The sequence below is a fragment of the Trematomus bernacchii genome, unplaced genomic scaffold, assembly GCF_902827165.1.
Source record: "Trematomus bernacchii unplaced genomic scaffold, fTreBer1.1, whole genome shotgun sequence".
NCBI lineage: Eukaryota > Metazoa > Chordata > Actinopteri > Perciformes > Nototheniidae > Trematomus > Trematomus bernacchii.
In genome coordinates, this window is record NW_022987313.1 from 3,398,651 (window position 1) to 3,423,962 (window position 25,312).

The window sequence follows — 25,312 nt, forward strand, 5'->3', positions numbered from 1 at the left end:
GCCTACTGAATACTGTGACTACAAGTGGCCATTCTTCTCATCTCAAGGCAAAGGCTGCCAAGTTTCTGGCCACCTCTGAATAGCATGTGACACAAAGAAACCGTGGTAACTGGAGTGGAACTCATTGGCCTTGCCCACTGAATTAATTCCAATCAGAATCCGTCTTTATGCTCCACTCATAGTATGCCAAAAATTGCCTCTATTCTCACAGAACCGGGCAAAATCATTTGCATAAGTATTTGGGGTGAAAACAGTTCATGTGAGTTTAGGTAACAATTTTCACTGCAGCACAATCACACGGAAATGTTTTAAAAGGGAGATTATTACATTCCCATTTTGGAGAAACAGTAAGAGATAACGTGTAGGTCCTTCTGTTCCTAGAAGAGCAAAGGAAGTTTTCTCCTCGTGTGAAATCTGTGTGAGCGGTGTAAACTGACCTGAAGTAACCTCTCTGGCCTCATTAGAGAATAGCGTGATGACCTGACCTACTATACTGCCTTCAGTTGGTACTCTTTCCTATTCAAACACACATCATACAGTCATCAGGGCCATACCAGGGTCATACCATTGACAACATGGTCCATCATTTGTGGAAATATGGGGGCTTAAATTAGTTGAAGGGGGGGTGGGGTTATATTCTATGATAACACACGTTATGCATGTTTTTTTTGTCAGGCTTGGTGACATGACTCATTAAAAGGACTTAGCCAGACGGCATGGCACTGCAATGTTCAGAGCAAGGCCTTTAAAAAGTAATAAAGTCATAGCATTATATGCAATATTTTTTTATAGTCACGAAACATCACTGTATTTTATGTCATAAGAAAGCCATAAAAAGTCACATTATGTCATAAAAACATCACAAAGAGTAATTTTCTTAGACTTTAAAAAAGTTGTGAACACATTTATGAGACTAGAACAGCTGAAGTTTCTGCTTGAATATAACTGAATATTAAATCATATAAATATGTCATAGTTATGTATTAGTATTTACTAATACATTTCATACTAAAATATTCATCAATCTTTGTGTTTGAACACAAAAAGTATCTCGAAATATTTGTGTCACCTAAGAAATAGGCTGGACTCACTGTGAAAGAGGTGTTGGCACCTTTAGAGAAAGACAAACAACTTTTTTATTGCAAGGATTTAATGTCAAATTGGTACAATTCACAAGCATAAGGACGATGTCATTTTCCATTCATTTTACTATTTACAATTAGATTGTTTTCAATATATATGTAAGGTACCTTTTTAGCATCACAACTGAGAGACACATGTCAGTAATTGGTATCAAATGATACTAGAGTTCAAATGTTCTCAAATCTGGGAAAAAATACCACCAAACATTCATGAGCATGAAAAAAACCCATCATGCACATTTCTTTCAATCAGACAAACAGACGGTGCTTTGACCAATGAGATCTTTAACAATGTATGTATTGCACATTTTCCTGGTTTAACAGAGTCTTCAAATGCAATTCAGTCAAAAGATTGAAACAAATATTCATCTTTTTTTCACCCTAAATCAAACGTCTTTTTTTTTACAATAGCAACTTTATCACCGAAAAAATAAATATTCAAAGACAGTACACTCTGGTAACAAAGTCTAAATCTAAAACATCAGATAATCATCACCATGAAACTCCAGCTGTTACAGCACAGTTACTGGAGTCTGAGCTCACTGTGAGCTGCAGAGGGTGCACCACAATAGAAACTGTTTATTCTAATAAATAAAAGATAATTACATTTACGTTTGATTAAACTTGGGATTAACGCCACAAGCTGTGATGACGGCATATTGAACGAAATGTAAAGAGCCGTATGTAAACAACATCTGGTGCACGCTGAAAAACAATGTACCCGTTTACATCTGAGATCAACTGCTCAAACATGTGACGCCATCTGCCTCAATCGTACGATTTAAAAAATGTAAATATTAAATGTGTTACACTAGACTTCATCGTAACCACATTAACAAGCACCTTCAGGTTGTCAAATAAACCTGGAGGATAGCTGAGTCTCGCTGCTGTCTTGTCATCATTTTCTTCTTCAGATATTTCTAATACGTGACTTGAAATCAATCCTAAATCATAACCCAAACTGTACATCACATGCACAAGATATTCATAAATTATAATATGAATCCTGTAACCATTTGTTTAGCACAGTGTATGGGATGCAACAGCATGAGATATGCAATAATATCATTTTATGTTAAATACATAAACTATGATGATACTTTCAAAGACTTTAAACCATTATGCTAGCATAATGTTTAATAAGCCCCTGTTCAAAAGGTTGCTAAATATATATATCATGTTTCTATGTTGTGCACACAGACACTGAACCAAGGGTCAGTGTGTTTTTGGTCTATCAAGGAATCGCTGTTAGCCACATCCTTCTTGACTGACAAAATAAATCCTCACATGTTCCCTACTAATAATGTCCCAGCTTGTAAAACATATTTTTTAAATTAAAATGCCATAGATTAAGTATTCCAACAGTGAGCAGCTGGAAAAAACACAACTTTCTAACATAACATCCAACTAGTGAATGAATGCTTTACTTTGATATGAACCCTGACACTGCAGGCCATGCATTGCTTGATTTTAGATGTCAAAATGAGGAGCTGTGTGCACATGGTGGTAGTTTAATAAGACTTAGTAGGTAGTTTTTCCTCAGAACATTTGGGAGCTCTCATATACAGTGTGTGGTCATTCCTTTTGACACATAGTAGACATAGGAGACAGAAACAGAAACAACTTTCTTTCATTAGATAGAGGAATATGTGAGAAAATAAGTTTCTTTTTTAAATAACTGAAAAAATCATAAATATCATGAATTATGCACAGACAACACAAATGGCCAATTGTTTGTTCCAGGGCCTAAAGGCAAAAAAGGTGAGCATTAAAGACTCGCCATCTACAATGCAGTGAAGGAAAAAGACAATGACGGTGCGTAAAATGCATGATAACTGTACAAACCACTTTTCAAGTAAATGTGGGAATTGAACCCATGAAAATGCAACTGTGGCCCTGTACCCTGTGTACAGCACTATGTTTCTTCTTCAAAAAAATGCACAATTGTATTACTTTGCTTGTGTTGCTGTGGGGATCTAAATGAATGATCCACAGAGGTAATAAACGATATTGTTCCATCATGATATCCACCTTTCAAAACAATTAAACACAGAAATAATCAATAAATACAAATAAAAATGGAAAGGAATGACACTGGCTGCATGGAAAGAGAGCTCAACCAAATCTGGAAGTTAAATAAAATCGGTCCATCATATAAAATCCCTCGTCATCCTCTGCGGTCCAGGGTTATCTCCTGAAGACCAGCAGTGAGCAGCCGTCTGCGTTTCAGCAGCGCCGGCAGGGCGTGACGTGACCTTGTCGTTATCAGTAAAATTGACTAAATTGTAAACCTATCAAATCTGCATCGGTGAGAAGGCGTAGAAAGGAAACTGGGCCTCTTCCTCGTCCACGAAGAAACACTGGAAGTAGGGCTCTTCTGTGGGGGACAGGACAATATTTGACATTACAGTCAGGACACTGTGTCCCTCTCTGGCATCTGAACTGATAACTGAGCGTGCAATTTGCACACTTGTGTCACTTGTGTCACTTGTGTGATATTTCGGTTATGAGAGGAGAATTTGTACATACCTTCCATCTGAAAGCTGTCCGATACAGAAGCCTCGGCTATCAAAATAAGAACACAATGTTAACCATAAAACAGTACAATGTTACACTATCCTAAATAACAGCTTCTCTGCACAGTACCTTTGATTTTCTCCTCCTTAGCCACTTTCTTCTCAGCAGCTTTTTCTACAACAAAAAGAGCATTTCATCTTTTGTGAATAAAGTAAATGCTTTCATACACTAATGATTGAGTGGCTTGACAAACAGTCGTACCTTTCTTTGCCGGCTCCTGTATCTCTTTAAGAACTCTGTCCTCTGTAAATAGCAACACAAGATGAATAACTTGTATTAGTCAAAGACTTAAACCGCTTCCTGCAGTGTGACTGCAGCTGGTGATGGTATTTTTTAATGACATTCACACATTTTGCTGAGTTGATGAGGTTAATGTTCAATACTGAGTGCACAACAATGTACCTTTAGATTTCTCTTCTTTGGCGGCCTTCTTCTTTAGAGTTTTTTCTAAAAAAGAATAATAATAATAACTCAAAATCGTTTTCATATTTGTCCATAAGTAGTCCACAAGTAGGTGTAGTGTAACATTTTTGTCAGTTTCTTTCAATCAAGATACCTTTCTCTACAGGCTCTGGTTTTTCTTTACGAACTCTGTCTTCTGCAAAGTGTCACACATTTTTAATAAATGAACAGCAAATGTAGATGTATTGATGTAATCAACGCTATACTCAAAGCTATAGTTTTATGAAGTACCTTTCTCTGTTGCGATGGGTTTGACTTGCTCTTTTAAAATGTCAAGCTCTGTCGCACAAATGTAAAAGAAACACAAGTAGACAAGAAATGGATGATTAGAAATATCGTTTTCATTGCCCATCAGTATAAGTCAAATGTTTTTTTCTTGCTTGTTTAAGCCAGTGCAGCATCTATGCATGTGAGCTGTGGCTCATTTGCTTTAAACGTATATGTCGTAATGAAAATACATGCATAAGATCCCATGGCGAAGCGAAAGCTGAAAACATCAAGAAACATCTCGGTGTTGTTAAAACAGGATATTAAAAAGCATTACAAATGCCGTGTACTGCACAGTGAAAGAAAAGCTAAAATTGCAGATGAATAGTTTCTTGCTGAATAAGAACATGTCCATAAATCTTAATTTTTACATTTCCTAGAAAGGACTATTTTGTATAAAGAGCTATGAAGGACACTTTCGCATTCAGCAGTACAATATGCTTAGCCTTCAGATAACATGTTGTTATTAGCCTACTGTAAAGGTTACATTGTTACATGGCGTGCTGCCTCTACTGAAGCGTCACAAATGTACCTTTCCTCAAACGCAGCGCTCTGGCCTTTTCCCTAGAAATGGCTGTTTTATCAGGAAGAAAATACAATTCATATAATATACAGCTACCAGTATTTATAGAGTTTCAGCACATTTATTAAACTATAAAACCTTAGCCTCATATCACCAAATTAACTCAGCATCCTTCTCCATAATTAAATGTATCAAAATAATGGTAAAAAAGAACTGTTGTTATTGCACTTAACAACGTACCTTTCTCCAATTCAGCAAGTTTGTCCATTTCTTTAGATATGTCCAGTTCTGCAAAAGGGAAACTTAGGTCAGACTCTGCCAAGTGGGACACATTACTTGTGAGCGGAAGCTGCAATTCTCTCATTTTCCAACAATTCAAAACAGCTGGAGCCGCAGCAGCATGACAACAACTAAATAATCACATTTAAAAAGGTCTAAAAGCAGCTTGCAGAGCACATCTAACTACGTTCAAAGGCTGTAGTTAGTGTTAAAAAAGTTCATCTCTGTTGAGCAGATAAACACCATTGTTTTTGGAACATTTGGGGGTTTTTCAGTGTGATCTGAAACCTTGATGTGTGTTGGTTTGTCAAGTGTGATCCTTCTGGCTCTGAGTCTTTGCAATGCTTGTTGCATGTCATATATTTGTAGTGTCCGGATACATTCCAACATTTCTAACACATTGTTATGTTTGGGTAGGTTGGATAGCATTTGTTTTGGATTCCCCACTCTTTATTTCCCACGTGTAAGAAGGTAAGAGTTATAAAAGCCTATTAAATCGAAGTGCTGCGCAGATTTACTAACTAAAAGTGTCTGAACAAGCATCCAGTATTCCTCAGGAGAAAAATCACTCTCCACCTCCTCTGCATAATATTGATTTATTATGGATCTCATGCGTGTTTTTCTGCTGATAAATCCAATCAGCTTTTACTACGACCTACATTTTGTAACTACATAACTGTTATTACAGTCACTGGTTATGTGGACTACCCCTACTGAAGCACCACTAATGTACCTTTCTTTACATGGACTGGTTTGGCCCTTTTCCTCAACAATGCTGGGAGAAAATACAGTTAATACATTTGTGACAATGTTTGGCGTATACTTACATCAGATTAAAGGAAAGTGCCAAACTGACACAAATAGCTGATATCAACATCAAGTAATAAGTACACATATTTAAGTAGTTAGAAGTCAATATTGTTGTTTCTGTACATTTTCTTACAGCTGGTTTCACTTTGTCCTCTGGCACTTTGGGCTCTGAGTAAATACAAATGTAAGCATTTGTTGATCTGTATTAAGTAGCTTTGTCATTTAGTTTGATTATAGTTGCTGAAGTAACACTGCAATATTACATTATTAGCATTTAATTATATATTAGTAGATGATAACAATCATTTGTGTAAAGCTACAAAACAACCCCAGAAGATCTGTGCCGGGTCAGGAAAGTGGCAGACTACCTTTTCTCTTTAGAAGTGATTCCTTCTTTGTCGCAGCCTTTGATTCAAATTGAGCTAGTTCAATAAAAAAGATGTTTAAATTGTAAATAAATTAATAATTTGTAAATATCTATGACTTTGTTGTTGTTCAAATAAATGTACCTTTCTTCTCTTGAGCTGGTTTAGGTTTCTCCTTTGTAACTTCAGGTGCTAAGAGTCATGAAAATATAACATTTCTTAGGAAAATAATTATTTTACAGAATAAGTATTGGTTGTATTTAAGTTACCTGTTTTGGCAAGAAGTGCCTTGGCCTCAGGTTCTAAATAGGAAGGGGAAAAAATGGCATGATTGTTTTTGCTTCTTGATGAGTACTGAAAATATATATATATATATATAATGTCTTGAAGATGGGATTGAAATGTTAGCTATTAACCATGACAACATTTATTCATTAGGCCTTTGCAATAATTTCGCAACACAATGCAGCTTAGATAAAGCATCTAATATTTCTGCTTTGATAAAAACATCTTCAAAATATCAAGTTATCCGTCTTTTTAGGTAATCACACACATGCAAAAAAAACTGTCAGCTTATAGTGAAGCGTGTTAATTCAGATACAAGCCTAAACATACAAATGACCCGACAAAAACACGGCTACACTAAAATAACAACACACTTGGGTAGCTTCCTCAACATTTCTTTAAAGTTATATTTTTGATGGTATTCTTATTTTGTTTTTAATCAGCAGCCACATGTTAGTAGCTAGGAAGCACTAGAGAAACAAACTCCTGCCACATACCTTTCTTCTTTTCTGCAGGTTTTGCTTTGATAGCAGGTGCTAGAGAAACATATAGCCCCGTTAATTCTAATGGGTAAAGTTAAATCATAAACTTGTGTCTCTCTAAAGAGAGACACTTTAATAATATAGAGAAACACACCTTTGGTGGGGGTCACTGGCGTGGCCTTCTTCTCCTTGAGAAGCTCAACTTCTAGAGCAAATAACAACGGAAATATGTATTTACACACTTGTTTGTCAAATTGTAGTGGTTAGCATTATGAAACATTTTTGTATAAGATGTACCTTTCTTCAGCGGCACCACCTTTGCCTTCTCCTTTGTTATGGAGACATTTTTGTGCGCTACTTCTGCTACTGTAAGAAGAAATACAATGAATAGCTAAATCCATGTTTTCTTTATTTGAACATAAACATGTGTTTACATGTGTCGTCTTACCTTTGAGCACTGAGGCTGCTTTTGTCTTAAGTGGAGCAGGTTCTGTGTCAAAACATTTAAGATTTGTCATTCCACAAAATGAGAGGAAACACTCGAACGATTAAGCTAAATATAAAACACTATCTTACCTTTCTTTTTAGGAGCTGATTTGGGCTTCTCTTTTGAAACCGCTGCTTCTAACGAAACACATAGCATGATGATCAGTTTGCAAAACCAAACCTCGATGTCAGGAACTTATAGTTTTTTTAAATATTGCACAAGAACCTTACCTGTCACTGGAGAGACCGACTTGACTTTCTCTTTAGGTGCCTTGACTTCTGAAAAAAGGAGAACAAAAACATCGTTGACTCAACTCACTTAAACCTGGGAGAATCTGAGACAAATACAAATATAAACATAAATAATGTACCTTTTTTCATAGGCACTATTTTGACTCTCTGTTTCACCAGAGAGGCATTTCTTGGAGTGCCCTCTTGTTCTGTCGGCAGAAATGTGCAAATAAAATACATGCAGTAATGGCAGTAACACTTTTAGTTTGTTCATTATTTGTATTACCTAATAACATGCACAACTTTTACCTTTTTTCAAGATGACTGGTTTGGACTTTTCTTTTGGAACAACAGCTTCTGTATGGTAAAAGTATCATGTTATTTTACAGCAGGAGAGTATTTACATTATGACAACGGATAATTTAGTTTTTTGGTAAAAAAAACAATAATGTGCGTACCTTTCTTAGTAGGAGCTGCTTTGGCCTTTTCCTTTGGTACTTCTGTGTCACAAAAAGATAAGTTAGTTGTTAGTACCTTGCATCCTGCTATCAATGCTTCAAAAGACAACCATTACATTCTGGCAAATTCATAGTTACAATAGTATCAATCATATATATCAATTATGAAACTGGAGATGTAAGGAAGTCCAGCATTTCAGCTACAATGTGTACATTCCTCTCTGAGCGAGGCAGTTCCCAAAACGTTTTAAAATGCAACATTAGTGAGTCTTTGCATTACCTGGTTTTACAGATACAGATTTGAGTTTTTCCTTTGGTTCCTTCTTGGGCTCCTTGGTAGCTGTTGAATTGAATGAAGTTAGTGACAGCAAATGAAAAAGATGCACAATTTCTTAGCATATTTTCATCTTGAATGGTCTAATTCAAGTTTTTGAATGAGTTGTCTCTCACCTTTCTTCTCAGTTACTGCTTTGGCTTTCACCTTAGGAACTTCAGGAACATCTAATATTGGAAAATATAGTTTATTAGCTAAATGTTGCTTCACATTAAACATTTAAGCTATGCCACTGCAAATAAATGCAATTTGGGGTTAAGTATCTATTAAGGATACTTCTGCATGTTGACTGCGGGGGTGGGATTGAAACGGTAACCCTCTGAGTTACAGATTAGCTCACTTACCCAATGAGCCAGAGCCGCCCCTTACAATGCCTTTTCATTTAAAGATAAAGCAGTATCTTATAGCCATGCTCGTGGTGTGGCTTTATGGCTTTGCATTACCTTTTTCTACAGGTTTAGGTTTGACTTGTTCCTTTGGTTCCTTCTTAGGTTCCTTGGGAAGAGCCGCTGCTGGAAAATTATGACACCAACAAGTCTTTAGATTTTAAGTTTATATATATAAAAGTTGTATTTGATACTCTCTTCAAGTATATTCCATGTACATGTAAGCTATGCCTCTGTAAATCCATACTATTTACAAGTATTAAAAGACACCGTGACCTGTTCTGAGATAGTTTGTTACCTGCTTTTGTAACATCAAGTTGTTCCTTCTTCAGGACAGGAGCAGCCTCTTTCTTGATGACTTTAGTCACCTTTTCAGCCTTTTTGGGTTCAGCTTCTGAAATGAAAAGGCAATGCTGGTTGAAAAGTTTCACATAAGTAATACAGCAGAATCAAATACACCCTTCATTGAAAAAAGTAAACCAAATGTATTTCCAGTAGCCAGATTCTTTGAGACCATCTATGAGTAATCTAGCTCTATTGTCTTTCACCCATGCTCATGGTGTGGCTTCATGGCTTTGCATTACCTTTTTCTACAGGTTTAGGTTTGACTTGTTCCTTTGGTTCCTTCTTAGGTTCCTTGGGAGGAGCAGCTGCTGGAAAATCATGAGACCAACAAGCCTTTAGATTTTAGGTTTATAAAAAGGGAAGTGTTTTTTTATCTGAAACTCTCTGCAAATATATTCCTTTTATATTTCCTACATAAAAATACCTTTCTTTGCAGGTTCTGACTTGGCTTTCACTTTGGGTACCTCTGGAACCTCTAGTATTTGAGAATATTAAGAATGATAATGTATCACTTTATCCCAGCCTAACATTAAACATGTAAGCTATGCCACTGTAAATCCATACTATTTACGTAAGTATTAAAAGACACCATGACCTGTTCTGAGATAGTTTCTTACCTGCTTTTGTAACATCAAGTTGTTCCTTCTTCAGGACAGGAGCAGCCTCTTTCTTGATTACTTTAGTCACCTTTTCTGCCTTTTTGGGTTCAGCTTCTGAAATAAAAAGGCAAATATGGTTAAAACGTTTCACACAAGTTATACAGCAGAAAAAAATACTCCCTTCTTTGAAAAAGTAAAACAAATATATTTCGAGTAGCGCTATCTTTGAGACCATCTATGATCAATCTAGCCTAGCATGCTCGTGGTGTGGCTTCATGGCTTTGCATTACCTTTTTCTACAGGTTTAGGTTTGACTTGTTCCTTTGGTTCCTTCTTAGGGTCCTTGGGAGGAGCCACTGCTGGAAAATTGTGACACCAACAAGCCTTTAGATTTGAGGTTTATAAAAAGATATTATTTTAAACTCTCTGCAAATATGTTACTTTTTAGATTCCTACATAAAAATACCTTTCTTTGCAGGTTCTGTTTTGGCTCTCACTTTGGGTACTTCTGGAACCTCTAGTATTTGAGAATTAAAAAAATATATATAATGATTTAACTAATCCTGGCTTTACATTTAACATGTAATCCATACCACTGCAAACATCTATACTGTACATCTAACCACAAGGATAAAATATCACTGTGACCTGTTATTCTACAGACTGTATTTTCTCACCTGCTTTGGTAACATTAAGATGGTCCTTCTTCAAGAGAGACGCAACCTCCTTTTTGACTTCCTTAGTCACCTTTTCTGCCTTTTTGGGTTCAGCGTCTGAAATAAAAAGACAAACTGATTGAACCGATTCACATTGAATTATACAGTGGAAACAAATATAACACTCATTGAAAAAAGTTAAAGAAAATCTATTTCCAGTTGCCCTATCTTAGGGACCATTGTTGAGTTATGAAAACTAGAAAGTACAATACTTGTTTAACAATGTATTGTCATGGAAACTGCACCAGTATTATAATAGTATCTTATGCATTACCTTTTTCTACAGGTTTAGGTTTGACTTGTTCCTTTGGTTCCTTCTTAGGTTCCTTGGGAAGTGCCGCTGCTGGAAAATCATGACACCAACAAGCCTTTAGATTTTAGGTATATATATATATAAAAAAGTTTTCAAATATATTCCTTTTATATTTCCTACATAAAAATACCTTTCTTTGCAGGTTCTGACTTGGCTTTCAGTTTAGGTTCTTCAGGAACTTCTAATATTGGAGAATATTAAGAATGATCATTTATCACTTTATCCTTGCCTAACATTAAACATGTAAACTATGCCACTGTAAATCCATACTATTTACAAGTATTAACAGACACAAGACCTGTTCTGAGATAGTTTCTTACCTGCTTTTGTAACATCAAGTTGTTCCTTCTTCAGGACAGGAGCAGCCTCTTTCTTGATGACTTTAGTCACCTTTTCTGCCTTTTTGGGTTCAGCTTCTGAAATAAAAAGGCAAACAAAGTTTCACATGAGTTATACAGTGGAAACAAATACACCCTTCATTGAAAAAATTAAAACAAATGTATTTCCAGTAGCCCTATCTCTGAGATCATCTATGAGTAATCTAGCTCTATTGTCTTTCACCCATGGTCATGGTGTGGCTTCATGGCTTTGCATTACCTTTTTCTACAGGTTTAGATGTGACTTGTTCCGTTGGTTCCTTCTTAGGTTCCTTGGGAGGTGCAGCTGCTGTAAAATGGTGACATCAACACGCTTTTAGATTTTAGGTTTATAAAAAGATAAGTGTTTATTATTTGAAACTCTCTGCAAATATATTACTTTTTAGATTCCTACATAAAAATACCTTTCTTTGCAGGTTCTGTTTTGGCTTTCAGTTTGGGTTCTTCTGGAACCTCTAGTATTTGAGAATTAAAAAATATATAATGAATTAACTAATCCTGGGCTTTACATTTAACATGTAAACTTTGTCACTGCAAAAATCTATACTAAGCACAAGGATAAAATATCACTGTGACCTGTTATTCTACAGACTGTATTTTCTCACCTGCTTTGGTAACATTAAGATGCTCCTTCTTCAAGAGAGACGCAACCTCCTTTTTGACTTCTTTAGTCACCTTTTCTGCCTTTTTGGGTTCAGCGTCTGGAATAAAAAGACACATTGATTGAACCGATTCACATTGAATTATACAGTGGAAACAAATATAACACTCATTGAAAAAAAGTTTTAGAAAATCTATTTCCAGTTGCCCTATCTTAGGGACTATCAATGAGTAATGAAAACTAGAAAATACAATACTTGTTTAACAATGTATTGTCATGGAAACTGCACCAGTATTAAAATAGTATCTTATGCATTACCTTTTTCTACAGGTTTAGGTTTGACTTGTTCCTTTGGTTCCTTCTTAGGTTCCTTGGGAAGTGCTGCAGCTGGAAAAGCATGACACCAACAAGCCTTTAGATGTTTGGTTTATATATAAAAAAAGTTGTATTTGATACTCTCCTTAAATATATTCCTTTTATATTTCCTACATAAAAATACCTTTCCTTGCAGGTTCTGACTTGGCTTTCAGTTTAGGTTCTTCAGCAACTTCCAATATTGGAGAATATTAAGAAAGATAATTTATCACTTTATCCTTGCCTAACATTAAACATGTAAGCTATGCCTCTGTAAATCCATACTATTTAGAAGTATTAAAAGACACGTAACCTGTTCTGACACTTCAATCTATACTAACCACAAGGATAAAATATGACTGTGACATGTTATTCTACATACTGTATTTTATTACCTGCTTTTGTAACATCAAGTTGTTCCTTCTTCAGGACAGGAGCAGCCTCTTTCTTGATGACTTTAGTCACCTTTTCTGCCTTTTTGGGTCCAGCGTCTGAAATAAAAAGACACATTGATTGAACTGATTCACATTGAATTATACAGTGGAAACAAATACAACACTCATTGAAAAAAGTTTTAGAAAATCTATTTCCAGTTGCCCTATCTTAGGGACTATCAATGAGTAATGAAATCTAGAAAATACAATACTTGTTTAACAATGTATTGTCATGGAAACTGCACCAGTATTATAATAGCATCTTATGCATTACCTTTTTCTACAGGTTTAGGTTTGACTTGTTCCTTTGGTTCCTTCTTAGGTTCCTTGGGAAGTGCCGCTGCTGGAAAATCATGACACCAACAAGCCTTTAGATGTTTGGTTTATATATAAAAAAAGTTGTATTTGATACTCTCTTTAAATATATTCCTTTTATATTTCCTACATAAAAATACCTTTCCTTGCAGGTTCTGGCTTGGCTTTCAGTTTAGGTTCTTCAGGAACTTCTAATATTGGAGAATATTAAGAAAGATAATTTATCACTTTATCCCAGCCTAGGATTAAACATGTAAACTATGCCTCTGTAAATCCATACTATTTAGAAGTATTAAAAGACACGTGACCTGTTCTGACACTTCAATCTATACTAACCACAAGGATAGAATATGACTGTGACATGTTATTCTACATACTGTATTTTATTACCTGCTTTTGTAACATCAAGTTGTTCCTTCTTCAGGACAGGAGCAGCCTCTTTCTTGACGACCTTAGTCATCTTTTCAGCCTTTTTGGGTTCAGCTTCTGAAATAAAAAGACACATTGACTGAACCGATTCACATTGAATTATACAGTGGAAACAAATATAACACTCATTGAAAAAAAGTTTTAGAAAATCTATTTCCAGTTGCCCTATCTTAGGGACCATCGATGAGTTATGAAAACTAGAAAGTACAATACTTGTTTAACAATGTATTGTCATGGAAACTGCACCAGTATTATAATAGCATCTTATGCATTACCTTTTTCTACAGGTTTAGGTTTGACTTGTTCCTTTGGTTCCTTCTTAGGTTCCTTGGGAAGTGCCGCTGCTGGAAAATCATGACACCAACAAGCCTTTAGATTTTAGGCATATATATATATATATATATATATATATATATATATATATATATATATATATATATAAAAGTTGTATTTGATACTCTCTTCAAATATATTCCTTTTATATTTCCTACATAAAAATACCTTTCTTTGCAGGTTCTGACTTGGCTTTCAGTTTAGGTTCTTCAGGAACTTCCAATATTGGAGAATATTAAGAAAGATAATTTATCACTTTATCCCAGCCTAGGATTAAACATGTAAACTATGCCACTGTAAATCCATACTATTTAGAGGTATTAAAAGACACGTGACCTGTTCTGACACTTCAATCTATACTAACCACAAGGATAGAATATGACTGTGACATATTCTACATACTGTATTTTATTACCTGCTTTTGTAACATCAAGTTGTTCCTTCTTCAGGACAGGAGCAGCCTCTTTCTTGACTTCTTTAGTCACATTTTCTGCCTTTTTGGGTTCAGCTTCTGAAATAAAAAGGCAAAGCTGGTTGAAAAGTTTCACATAAGTTATACAGCAGAAACAAATATACCCTTCATTGAAAAAAGTTAAAAACATCTATTTCCAGTAGCCATATCTTTGAGACCATCTATGATCAATCTAGCTCTATTATCTTATAGCCATGCTCGTGGTGTGGCTTCATGGCTTTGCATTACCTTTTTCTACAGGTTTAGCTTTGACTTGTTCCTTTGGTTCCTTCTTAGGTTCCTTGGGAGGTGCCACTGCTGGAAAATCATGAGACCAACAAGCCTTTAGATTTGAGGTTTATAAAAAGACAAGTGTCTATTATTTTAAACTCTCTGCAAATATATTCCTTTTATATTTCCTACATAAAAATACCTTTCTTTGCAGGTTCTGACTTGGCTTTCAGTTTAGGTTCTTCAGCAACTTCCAATATTGGAGAATATTAAGAAAGATAATTTATCACTTTATCCCAGCCTAGGATTAAACATGTAAACTATGCCTCTGTAAATCCATACTATTTAGAAGTATTAAAAGACACGTAACCTGTTCTGACACTTCAATCTATACTAACCACAAGGATAGAATATGACTGTGACATGTTATTCTACATACTGTATTTTATTACCTGCTTTTGTAACATCAAGTTGTTCCTTCTTCAGGACAGGAGCAGCCTCTTTCTTGACGACCTTAGTCACCTTTTCAGCCTTTTTGGGTCCAGCATCTGAAATAAAAAGACACATTGATTGAACCGATTCACATTGAATTATACAGTGGAAACAAATATAACACTCATTGAAAAAAGTTTTAGAAAATCTATTTCCAGTTGCCCTATCTTAGGGACTATCAATGAGTAATGAAATCTAGAAAATACAATACTTGTTTAACAATGTATTGTCATGGAAACTGCACCAGTATTAAAATAGTATCTTATGCATTACCTTTTTCTACAGGTTTAGGTTTGACTTGTTCCTTTGGTTCCTTCTTAGGTTCCTTGGGAGGTGCTGCAGCTGGAAAATCATGAGACCAACAAGCCTTTAGATGTTTGGTTTATATATAAAAAAAGTTGTATTTGATACTCTCTTTAAATATATTCCTTTTATATTTCCTACATAAAAATACCTTTCCTTGCAGGTTCTGACTTGGCTTTCAGTTTAGGTTCTTCAGGAACTTCTAATATTGGAGAATATTAAGAAAGATAATTTATCACTTTATCCCAGCCTAGGATTAAACATGTAAACTATACCTCTGTAAATCCATACTATTTAGAAGTATTAAAAGACACGTAACCTGTTCTGACACTTCAATCTATACTAACCACAAGGATAGAATATGACTGTGACATGTTATTCTACATACTGTATTTTATTACCTGCTTTTGCAACATCAAGTTGTTCCTTCTTCAGGACAGGAGCAGCCTCTTTCTTGACGACCTTAGTCACATTTTCAGCCTTTTTGGGTTCAGCTTCTGAAATAAAAAGGCAAAGCTGGTTGAAAAGTTTCACATAAGTTATACAGCAGAAACAAACATACCCTTCTTTGAAAAAAGTTAAAAACATCTATTTCCAGTAGCCCTATCTTTGAGACCATCTATGATCAATCTAGCTCTATTATCTTTTAGCCATGCTCGTGGTGTGGCTTCATGGCTTTGCAATACCTTTTTCTACAGGTTTAGGTGTGACTTGTTCCTTTGGTTCCTTCTTAGGTTCCTTGGGAGGTGCCACTGCTGGAAAATTGTGAAACCAACAAGACTTTAGATTTGAGGTTTATAAAAAGATAAGTGTCTATTATTTTATTATTTTAAACTCTCTGCAAATATGTTACTTTTTAGGATTCCTACATAAAAATACCTTTCTTTGCAGGTTCTGTTTTGGCTTTCACTTTGGGTACTTCTAATGTTGGAGAATCTTCAAAAATACAATGAATTAACTAACCTTGTCTTTACACTTAACATGTAAACGTTGTCACTGCAAAAATCTATACTAACCACAAGGATAAAATATCACTGTGACCTGTTATTGTACAGACTGTATTTTCTCACCTGCTTTGGTAACATTAAGATGTTCCTTCTTCAAGAGAGACGCAACCTCCTTTTTGACTTCTTTAGTCACCTTTTCTGCCTTTTTGGGTTCAGCGTCTGAAATAAAAAGACACATTGATTGAACCGATTCACATTGAATTATACAGTGGAAACAAATATAACACTCATTGAAAAAAGTTTTAGAAAATCTATTTCCAGTTGCCCTATCTTAGGGACTATCAATGAGTTATGAAATCTAGAAAATACAATACTTGTTTAACAATGTATTGTCATGGAAACTGCACCAGTATTATAATAGCATCTTATGCATTACCTTTTTCTACAGGTTTAGGTTTGACTTGTTCCTTTGGTTCCTTCTTAGGTTCCTTGGGAGGTGCAGCTGCTGGAAAATCATGACACCAACAAGCCTTTAGATGTTTGGTTTATATATAAAAAAAGTTGTATTTGATACTCTCTTTAAATATATTCCTTTTATATTTCCTACATAAAAATACCTTTCTTTGCAGGTTCTGACTTGGCTTTCAGTTTAGGTTCTTCGGGAACTTCTAATATTGGAGAATATTAAGAAAGATAATTTATCACTTTATCCCAGCCTAGGATTAAACATGTAAACTATGCCTCTGTAAATCCATACTATTTAGAAGTATTAAAAGACACGTAACCTGTTCTGACACTTCAATCTATACTAACCACAAGGATAAAATATGACTGTGACATGTTATTCTACATACTGTATTTTATTACCTGCTTTTGCAACATCAAGTTGTTCCTTCTTCAGGACAGGAGCAGCCTCTTTCTTGACGACCTTAGTCACCTTTTCAGCCTTTTTGGGTTCAGCTTCTGAAATAAAAAGACACATTGATTGAACCGATTCACATTGAATTATACAGTGGAAACAAATATAACACTCATTGAAAAAAAGTTTTAGAAAATCTATTTCCAGTTGCCCTATCTTAGGGACTATCAATGAGTAATGAAAACTAGAAAGTACAATACTTGTTTAACAATGTATTGTCATGGAAACTGCACCAGTATTAAAATAGTATCTTATGCATTACCTTTTTCTACAGGTTTAGGTTTGACTTGTTCCTTTGCTTCCTTCTTAGGTTCCTTGGGAAGTGCAGCTGCTGGAAAATCACGAGACCAACAAGCCTTTAGATGTTTGGTTTATATATAAAAAAAGTTGTATTTGATACTCTCTTCAAATATATTCCTTTTATATTTCCTACATAAAAATACCTTTCTTTGCAGGTTCTGACTTGGCTTTCAGTTTAGGTTTTTCAGGAACCTCTAATATTGGAGAATATTAAGAAAGATAATTTATCACTTTATCCCAGCCTAGGATTAAACATGTAAACTATGCCACTGTAAATCCATACTATTTAGAGCTATTAAAAGACACGTAACCTGTTCTGACACTTCAATCTATACTAACCACAAGGATCAAATATGACTGTGACATGTTATTCTACATACTGTATTTTATTACCTGCTTTTGTAACATCAAGTTGTTCCTTCTTCAGGACAGGAGCAGCCTCTTTCTTGACTTCTTTAGTCACATTTTCAGCCTTTTTGGGTTCAGCTTCTGGAATAAAAAGGCAAAGCTGGTTGAAAACTCTCACATAAGTTATACAGCAGAAACAAATATACCCTTCATTGAAAAAAGTTAAAAACATCTATTTCCAGTAGCCCTATCTTTGAGACCATCTATGAGTAATCTAGCTCTGTTATCTTTTAGCCATGCTCGTGGTGTGGCTTCATGGCTTTGCATTACCTTTTTCTACAGGTTTAGCTTTGACTTGTTCCTTTGGTTCCTTCTTAGGTTCCTTGGGAGGTGCCACTGCTGGAAGATTGTGAAACCAACAAGCCTTTAGATTTGAGGTTTATAAAAAGATAAGTGTCTATTATTTTATTATTTTAAACTCTCTGCAAATATGTTACTTTTTAGGATTCCTACATAAAAATACCTTTCTTTGCAGGTTCTGTTTTGGCTTTCAGTTTGGGTTCTTCTGGAACCTCTAGTATTTGAGAATTAAAAAATATATAATGAATTAACTAATCCTGTGCTTTACATTTAACATGTAAACTTTGTCACTGCAAAAATCTATACTAAGCACAAGGATAAAATATCACTGTGACCTGTTATTGTACAGACTGTATTTTCTCACCTGCTTTGGTAACATTAAGATGCTCCTTCTTCAAGAGAGACGCAACCTCCTTTTTGACTTCTTTAGTCACCTTTTCTGCCTTTTTGGGTTCAGCGTCTGAAATAAAAAGACAAATTGATTGAACCGATTCACATTGAATTATACAGTGGAAACAAATATAACACTCATTGAAAAAAGTTTTAGAAAATCTATTTCCAGTTGCCCTATCTTAGGGACTATCGATGAGTTATGAAAACTAGAAAGTACAATACTTGTTTAACAATGTATTGTCATGGAAACTGCACCAGTATTATAATAGTATCTTATGCATTACCTTTTTCTACAGGTTTAGGTTTGACTTGTTCCTTTGGTTCCTTCTTAGGTTCCTTGGGAAGTGCAGCTGCTGGAAAATCATGACACCAACAAGCCTTTAGATTTTAGGCATATATATATATATATATATATATATATATATATATATATATATATATATAAAAGTTGTATTTGATACTCTCTTCAAATATATTCCTTTTATATTTCCTACATAAAAATACCTTTCCTTGCAGGTTCTGGCTTGGCTTTCAGTTTAGGTTCTTCAGGAACTTCTAATATTGGAGAATATTAAGAAAGATAATTTATCACTTTATCCCAGCCTAGGATTAAACATGTAAACTATGCCTCTGTAAATCCATACTATTTAGAGGTATTAAAAGACACGTGACCTGTTCTGACACTTCAATCTATACTAACCACAAGGATAGAATATGACTGACATGTTATTCTACATACTGTATTTTATTACCTGCTTTTGTAACATCAAGTTGTTCCTTCTTCAGGACAGGAGCAGCCTCTTTCTTGACGACTTTAGTCACATTTTCTGCCTTTTTGGGTTCAGCTTCTGGAATAAAAAGGCAAAGCTGGTTGAAAAGTTTCACATAAGTTATACAGCAGAAACAAATACACCCTTCATCGAAAAACGTTCAAAACATCTATTTCCAGTAGTCCTATCTTTGAGACCATCTATGATCAATCTAGCTCTATTATCTTTTAGCTATGCTCGTGGTGTGGCTTCATGGCTTTGCATTACCTTTTTCTACAGGTTTAGGTGTGACTTGTTCCTTTGGTTCCTTCTTAGGTTCCTTGGGAGGAGCCACTGCTGGAAAATTGTGAAACCAACAAGCCTTTAGATTTGAGGTTTATAAAAAGATAAGTGTCTATTATTTTAAACTCTCTGCAAATATATTACTTTTTAGGATTCCTACATAAAAATACCTTTTTTTGCAGGTTCTGTTTTGGCTTTCACTTTGGGTACTTCTAATGTTGGAGAATCTTCAAAAATACAATGAATTAACTAACCTTGTCTTTACACTTAACATGTAAACTTTGTCACTGCAAAAATCTATACTAACCACAAGGATAAAATATCACTGTGACCTGTTATTCTACAGACTGTATTTTCTCACCTGCTTTGGTAACATTAAGATGCTCCTTCTTCAAGAGAGACGCAACCTCCTTTTTGATTTCTTTAGTCACCTTTTCTGCCTTTTTGGGTTCAGCGTCTGAAATAAAAAGACAAATTGATTGAACCGATTCACATTGAATTATACAGTGGAAACAAATATAACACTCATTGAAAAAAGTTTTAGAAAATCTATTTCCAGTTGCCCTATCTTAGGGACCATCGATGAGTAATGAAAACTAGAAAGTACAATACTTGTTTAACAATGTATTGTCATGGAAACTGCACCAGTATTATAATAGCATCTTATGCATTACCTTTTTCTACAGGTTTAGGTTTGACTTGTTCCTTTGGTTCCTTCTTAGGTTCCTTGGGAAGTGCAGCTGCTGGAAAATCATGACACCAACAAGCCTTTAGATTTTAGGCATATATATACATATATATATATATATAAAAGTTGTATTTGATACTCTCTTCAAATATATTCCTTTTATATTTCCTACATAAAAATACCTTTCTTTGCAGGTTCTGGCTTGGCTTTCAGTTTAGGTTCTTCAGGAACTTCTAATATTGGAGAATATTAAGAATGATAATTTATCACTTTATCCCAGCCTAACATTAAACATGTAAACTATGCCTCTGTAAATCCATACTATTTATGTAAGTATTAAAAGACACATAACCTGTTCTGAGATAGTTTGTTACCTGCTTTTGTAACATCAAGTTGTTCCTTCTTCAGGACAGGAGCAACCTCTTTCTTGATGACTTTAGTCACCTTTTCTGCCTTTTTGGGTTCAGCTTCTGAAATAAAAAGGCAAAGCTGGTTGAAAAGTTTCACATAAGTTATACAGCAGAAACAAATACACCCTTCATTGACAAAAAGAAAACAAATCTATTTCGAGTAGCGCTATCTTTGGGTCCATCTCTATGATAAATGTAGCTATTCTCTTTCAGCCATGCTCATGGTGTGGCTTCATGGCTTTGCATTACCTTTTTCTACAGGTTTAGGTTTGACTTGTTCCTTTGGTTCCTTCTTAGGTTCCTTGGGAAGAGCCGCTGCTGTAAAATCATGACACCAACAAGCCTTTAGATGTTTGGTTTATATATAAAGAAAGTTGTATTTGATACTCTCTTTAAATATATTCCTTTTATATTTCCTACATAAAAATACCTTTCTTTGCAGGTTCTGGCTTGGCTTTCAGTTTAGGTTCTTCAGGAACTTCTAATATTGGAGAATATTAAGAAAGATAGTGTATCACTTTATCCTAGGCTAGGATTAAACATGTAAACTATGCCACTGTAAATCCATACTATTTACAAGTATTAAAAGACACGTGACCTGTTCTGACACTTCAATCTATACTAACCACAAGGATAGAATATGACTGACATGTTATTCTACATACTGTATTTTATTACCTGCTTTTGTAACATCAAGTTGTTCCTTCTTCAGGACAGGAGCAGCCTCTTTCTTGATGACTTTAGTCACCTTTTCTGCCTTTTTGGGTTCAGCTTCTGAAATAAAAAGGCAAAGCTGGTTGAAAAGTTTCACATAAGTTATACAGCAGAAACAAATACACCCTTCATCGAAAAAAGTTCAAAACATCTATTTCCAGTAGTCCTATCTTTGAGACCATCGATGATCAATCTAGCCTACCATGCTCGTGGTGTGGCTTCATGGCTTTGCATTACCTTTTTCTACAGGTTTAGGTTTGACTTGTTCCTTTGGTTCCTTCTTAGGTTCCTTGGGAAGTGCCGCTGCTGGAAAATGGTGAGACCAACAAGCCTTTAGATTTTAGGTATATATATATATAAAACAGTTTTCAAATATATTCCTTTTATATTTCCTACATAAAAATACCTTTCCTTGCAGGTTCTGACTTGGCTTTCAGTTTAGGTTCTTTAGCAACTTCTAATATTGGAGAATATTAAGAATGATAATTTATCATCTTAACCTAGCCTAACATTAAGCATGTAAGCTATGCCACTGTAAATCCATACTATTTACGTAAGTATTAAAAGACACCATAACCTGTTCTGAGAGTTTGTTACCTGCTTTTGTAACATCAAGTTGTTCCTTCTTCAGGACAGGAGCAACCTCTTTCTTGATGACTTTAGTCACCTTTTCTGCCTTTTTGGGTTCAGCTTCTGAAATAAAAAGGCAAAGCTGGTTGAAAACTTTCACATGAGTTATACAGTGGAAACAAATATACCCTTCATTGAAAAAAGTCAAACAAATCTATTTCCAGTAGCCCTATCTTTGAGACCATCTATGAGTAATCTAGCTCTATTGTCTTTCACCCATGCTCATGGTGTGGCTTCATGGCTTTGCATTACCTTTTTCTACAGGTTTAGGTGTGACTTTTTCCTTTGGTTCCTTCTTATGCCGCAGTTCCACTACAGCGCGGAGCTCGCTTTAAGCGTGCCGTGTCGTGCCGTACCCGTTTTTGGTTGCGCTTCCACTAGGCCTAGGTACGGCCCGGCCCGGCCCGGGGCCACTTTTTCACCTCTTTTCTGACCCGACAAAATTGTGGTTCTATCGGGGCCAACAAACAGGGCTGAGTCGGGCTGAGTATGCTAAACTAGAGAGAGGAGCGCTGGCAAGAGGGCTAGAACTACAACAAGATGGACATATTTGACCGTGATTTAATTGTAATACACGCCGAGGCCGACCGTGTAGTGGAAATGCGCCATTAGGTTCCTTGGGAAGTGCCACTGCTGTAAAAATTATGACACCAACAAGCCTTTAGATTTGAGGTCTAAAAAGACAAGTGTTTATTATTTTAAACTCTCTGCAAATATATTACTTTTTAGATTCCTACATAAAATTACCTTTCTTTGCAGGTTCTGGTTTGGCTTTCAGTTTGGGTTCTTCTGGAACCTCTAGTATTTGAGAATTACAAATATATATATAATGAATGAAATAATATTGGCTTAACGTTTAACATGTAAGCTTTGTCATTGCAAAAATCGATTCATCTAACCACAAGGATAAAAATATCACTGTGACCCGTTATTCTACAGACTGCATTTTCTCACCTGCTTTGGTAACATTAAGATGGTCCTTCTTCAAGAGAGACGTAACCTCCTTTTTGACTTCTTTAGTCACCTTTTCTGCCTTTTTGGGTCCAGCGTCTGGAATAAAAAGACAAATTGATTGAACCGTTTCACATTAAATTATACAGTGGAAACAAATATAACACTCATTCAAAAAGTCTATATCCGGTAGCCCTATCTTTGGGACTATCAATGAGCAATCTTGTTTCTGTTTTAGTTTCAGCCATGCTTGCGTCATGGCTTCATGGCTTTGCATTACCTTTTTCTACAGGTTTAGGTTTGACTTTTTCCTTTGGTTCCTTCTTAGGTTCCTTGGGAGGTGCCACTGCTGCAAAATCACTGGCACAGCGCTGTCCTGGTTCACATCCTACCTCCATAACAGGAAACAGTTTGTCTCCATCAGTGGCTCAAACTCACCCCCGGCCCCAGTCCACCACGGTGTACCCCAGGGCTCTGTGCTTGGCCCGCTCCTGTTCACCATTTACATGCTCCCCCTCGGCCAGATCATCCGACATCATGGACTCAATTTCCACTGTTACGCTGATGATACCCAACTGTATCTCAGCACCACTCCATCCTCCCAGCTCCCCCCTCAGTCCCTCATCAACTTCCTGCATGACATCAAAACATGGATGTCTTCCAACTACCTTAAGCTGAACAGCAAAAAAACAGAGCTCATGGTTGTGGCACCCAAGGCCCTGCTCCAGAAGGTTGGTGACTTCATCCTCGAGGTCGACGGCTGCTCCATCTCCCCATCTCCTGAAGCCCGCAACCTGGGTGTCATCCTTGACTCCACCCTTTCCTTCCATTCCCACGTCAAATCTGTGACCAAATCGGCCTTTTTCCACCTGAGGAACATTGCCAGACTCCGACCGTCACTCTCGGAGTCGGTTGCCGAAACCCTAGTGCATGCGTTTGTCACCACCCGCTTGGACTACTGCAATGGTGTCCTGTTCGGGGTTCCCAAAAAAAACCTGGACAGGCTCCAGTATGTCCAAAACTGTGCTGCTAGGGTACTCACACACACAAAGCCGTGGCAGCACATCACTCCCACCCTCATCCACCTACACTGGTTGCCGGTCAAGTCACGTATATCCTACAAAGTACTCCTCCTTACCTACAAGTCCCTCCATGCCCTTGCCCCCCAGTACCTATCGGACATCCTTCACCCACATGCCCCACCCCGGAACCTGCGGTCCTCAGACTCTGGCCTGCTTACCACCCCCCGCACCAAACTGCGAACCTTCGGGGACAGAGCCTACAGTGTGGCAGCCCCCACCCTCTGGAACGCTCTCCCTGCGGAGATTCGCAACATCCCCACACTCGACGCCTTCAAAAGGGCCCTCAAGTCCCATCTGTTTGCCAAGGCTTTCGGCCCCTAATCGATCTGTTGTTTGGTCTGTCTGACTTTTGTTTCGTTATGTTTGTTTTTGCCCTATTACTTGTAAAGCGACCTTGGGTCCCTTGAAAGGCGCTATATAAATGCAAGCTATTATTATTATTATTATTATTATGAGACCAACAAGCCTTTACATTTTAGGTTTATAAAAAGATAAGTGTTTTTTTTTCAAATATATTACTTTTATGTTTCTTTCATAAAAATACCTTTCTTTGCAGGTTCTGGCTTGGCTTTCACTTTAGGTACTTCTGGAACCTCTAGTATTTGGAGAATATTAAGAAATATAATTTATCAGCTTAACCTGGCCTAACATTAAACATGTAAGCTATGCCACTGTAAATCCATGGCTTTGCATTACCTTTTTCTACAGGTTTAGGTTTGACATTTTCCTTTGGCTCCTTCTTAGGTTCCTTGCTAAGTGCCACTGCTGTAAAATCGTGACACCAACAAGCCTTTACATAGGTTTCATAAAAATGTAAATATGTAAGCTATGCCACTGTAAATCTATATAGAAGTATTAAAAGACACCGTGACCTGTTCTGAGATAGTTTGTTACCTGCTTTTGTAACATCAAGTTGTTCCTTCTTCAGGACAGGAGCAGCCTCTTTCTTGACGACTTTTGTCACCTTTTCTGCCTTTTTGGGTTCAGCTTCTGAAATAAAAAGGCAAAGCTGGTTGAAAAGTTTCACATTGAATAATACAGTGGAAAAAAATACTCCCTTCTTTGAAAAAGTAAAACAAATGTATTTCCAGTAGCCCTATCTTTAAGACCATCTATGAGTAATCTAGCTCTGTTATCT

At 36.2% G+C, this 25,312-nt stretch overlaps 1 protein-coding gene and 1 long non-coding RNA gene across 2 annotated transcripts in view; both read right to left on the reverse strand.

Annotated features, from left to right (window-relative positions):
• Positions 1-2,290: 2,290 nt before the first annotated feature.
• Positions 2,291-25,312, reverse strand: part of si:ch211-266g18.10 (titin) — a 42,021-nt gene continuing 18,999 nt past the window's right edge. The window contains exons 28-96 of the mRNA XM_034123913.1: positions 25,069-25,164; positions 22,109-22,204; positions 21,749-21,817; positions 21,476-21,571; positions 21,228-21,278; positions 21,047-21,115; positions 20,762-20,857; positions 20,570-20,620; positions 20,374-20,442; positions 19,400-19,495; positions 19,152-19,202; positions 18,932-19,000; positions 18,619-18,714; positions 18,225-18,293; positions 17,195-17,290; positions 16,945-16,995; positions 16,764-16,832; positions 16,451-16,546; positions 16,260-16,316; positions 16,067-16,135; positions 15,782-15,877; positions 15,532-15,582; positions 15,351-15,419; positions 15,038-15,133; positions 14,604-14,672; positions 14,319-14,414; positions 14,072-14,122; positions 13,846-13,914; positions 13,532-13,627; positions 13,282-13,332; positions 13,101-13,169; positions 12,788-12,883; positions 12,538-12,588; positions 12,357-12,425; positions 12,043-12,138; positions 11,842-11,892; positions 11,658-11,726; positions 11,381-11,476; positions 11,191-11,241; positions 11,022-11,090; positions 10,709-10,804; positions 10,498-10,548; positions 10,322-10,390; positions 10,050-10,145; positions 9,857-9,907; positions 9,672-9,740; positions 9,386-9,481; positions 9,145-9,213; positions 8,818-8,868; positions 8,648-8,707; positions 8,368-8,409; positions 8,219-8,266; positions 8,050-8,118; positions 7,910-7,957; positions 7,769-7,816; positions 7,641-7,682; positions 7,490-7,558; positions 7,347-7,397; positions 7,208-7,246; positions 6,695-6,727; positions 5,212-5,259; positions 4,981-5,022; positions 4,413-4,460; positions 4,276-4,317; positions 4,122-4,166; positions 3,921-3,962; positions 3,789-3,833; positions 3,672-3,707; positions 2,291-3,519 (exon numbers count right to left, since the gene is read on the reverse strand). Of these exons, the coding sequence (XP_033979804.1) occupies positions 3,437-3,519; positions 3,672-3,707; positions 3,789-3,833; positions 3,921-3,962; positions 4,122-4,166; positions 4,276-4,317; positions 4,413-4,460; positions 4,981-5,022; positions 5,212-5,259; positions 6,695-6,727; positions 7,208-7,246; positions 7,347-7,397; positions 7,490-7,558; positions 7,641-7,682; positions 7,769-7,816; positions 7,910-7,957; positions 8,050-8,118; positions 8,219-8,266; positions 8,368-8,409; positions 8,648-8,707; positions 8,818-8,868; positions 9,145-9,213; positions 9,386-9,481; positions 9,672-9,740; positions 9,857-9,907; positions 10,050-10,145; positions 10,322-10,390; positions 10,498-10,548; positions 10,709-10,804; positions 11,022-11,090; positions 11,191-11,241; positions 11,381-11,476; positions 11,658-11,726; positions 11,842-11,892; positions 12,043-12,138; positions 12,357-12,425; positions 12,538-12,588; positions 12,788-12,883; positions 13,101-13,169; positions 13,282-13,332; positions 13,532-13,627; positions 13,846-13,914; positions 14,072-14,122; positions 14,319-14,414; positions 14,604-14,672; positions 15,038-15,133; positions 15,351-15,419; positions 15,532-15,582; positions 15,782-15,877; positions 16,067-16,135; positions 16,260-16,316; positions 16,451-16,546; positions 16,764-16,832; positions 16,945-16,995; positions 17,195-17,290; positions 18,225-18,293; positions 18,619-18,714; positions 18,932-19,000; positions 19,152-19,202; positions 19,400-19,495; positions 20,374-20,442; positions 20,570-20,620; positions 20,762-20,857; positions 21,047-21,115; positions 21,228-21,278; positions 21,476-21,571; positions 21,749-21,817; positions 22,109-22,204; positions 25,069-25,164 (4,601 nt within the window). The 3' untranslated portion in view covers positions 2,291-3,436. The remainder of the gene's footprint in view (positions 3,520-3,671; positions 3,708-3,788; positions 3,834-3,920; positions 3,963-4,121; positions 4,167-4,275; positions 4,318-4,412; positions 4,461-4,980; positions 5,023-5,211; positions 5,260-6,694; positions 6,728-7,207; positions 7,247-7,346; positions 7,398-7,489; positions 7,559-7,640; positions 7,683-7,768; positions 7,817-7,909; positions 7,958-8,049; positions 8,119-8,218; positions 8,267-8,367; positions 8,410-8,647; positions 8,708-8,817; positions 8,869-9,144; positions 9,214-9,385; positions 9,482-9,671; positions 9,741-9,856; positions 9,908-10,049; positions 10,146-10,321; positions 10,391-10,497; positions 10,549-10,708; positions 10,805-11,021; positions 11,091-11,190; positions 11,242-11,380; positions 11,477-11,657; positions 11,727-11,841; positions 11,893-12,042; positions 12,139-12,356; positions 12,426-12,537; positions 12,589-12,787; positions 12,884-13,100; positions 13,170-13,281; positions 13,333-13,531; positions 13,628-13,845; positions 13,915-14,071; positions 14,123-14,318; positions 14,415-14,603; positions 14,673-15,037; positions 15,134-15,350; positions 15,420-15,531; positions 15,583-15,781; positions 15,878-16,066; positions 16,136-16,259; positions 16,317-16,450; positions 16,547-16,763; positions 16,833-16,944; positions 16,996-17,194; positions 17,291-18,224; positions 18,294-18,618; positions 18,715-18,931; positions 19,001-19,151; positions 19,203-19,399; positions 19,496-20,373; positions 20,443-20,569; positions 20,621-20,761; positions 20,858-21,046; positions 21,116-21,227; positions 21,279-21,475; positions 21,572-21,748; positions 21,818-22,108; positions 22,205-25,068; positions 25,165-25,312) is intronic.
• LOC117494086 lies at positions 22,910-23,423 on the reverse strand. Its single transcript, XR_004557050.1, has 3 exons — positions 23,373-23,423; positions 23,096-23,191; positions 22,910-22,939 (listed from the first exon to the last, which is right to left on the reverse strand). It is a non-coding gene; the product is annotated as an uncharacterized LOC117494086 (long non-coding RNA).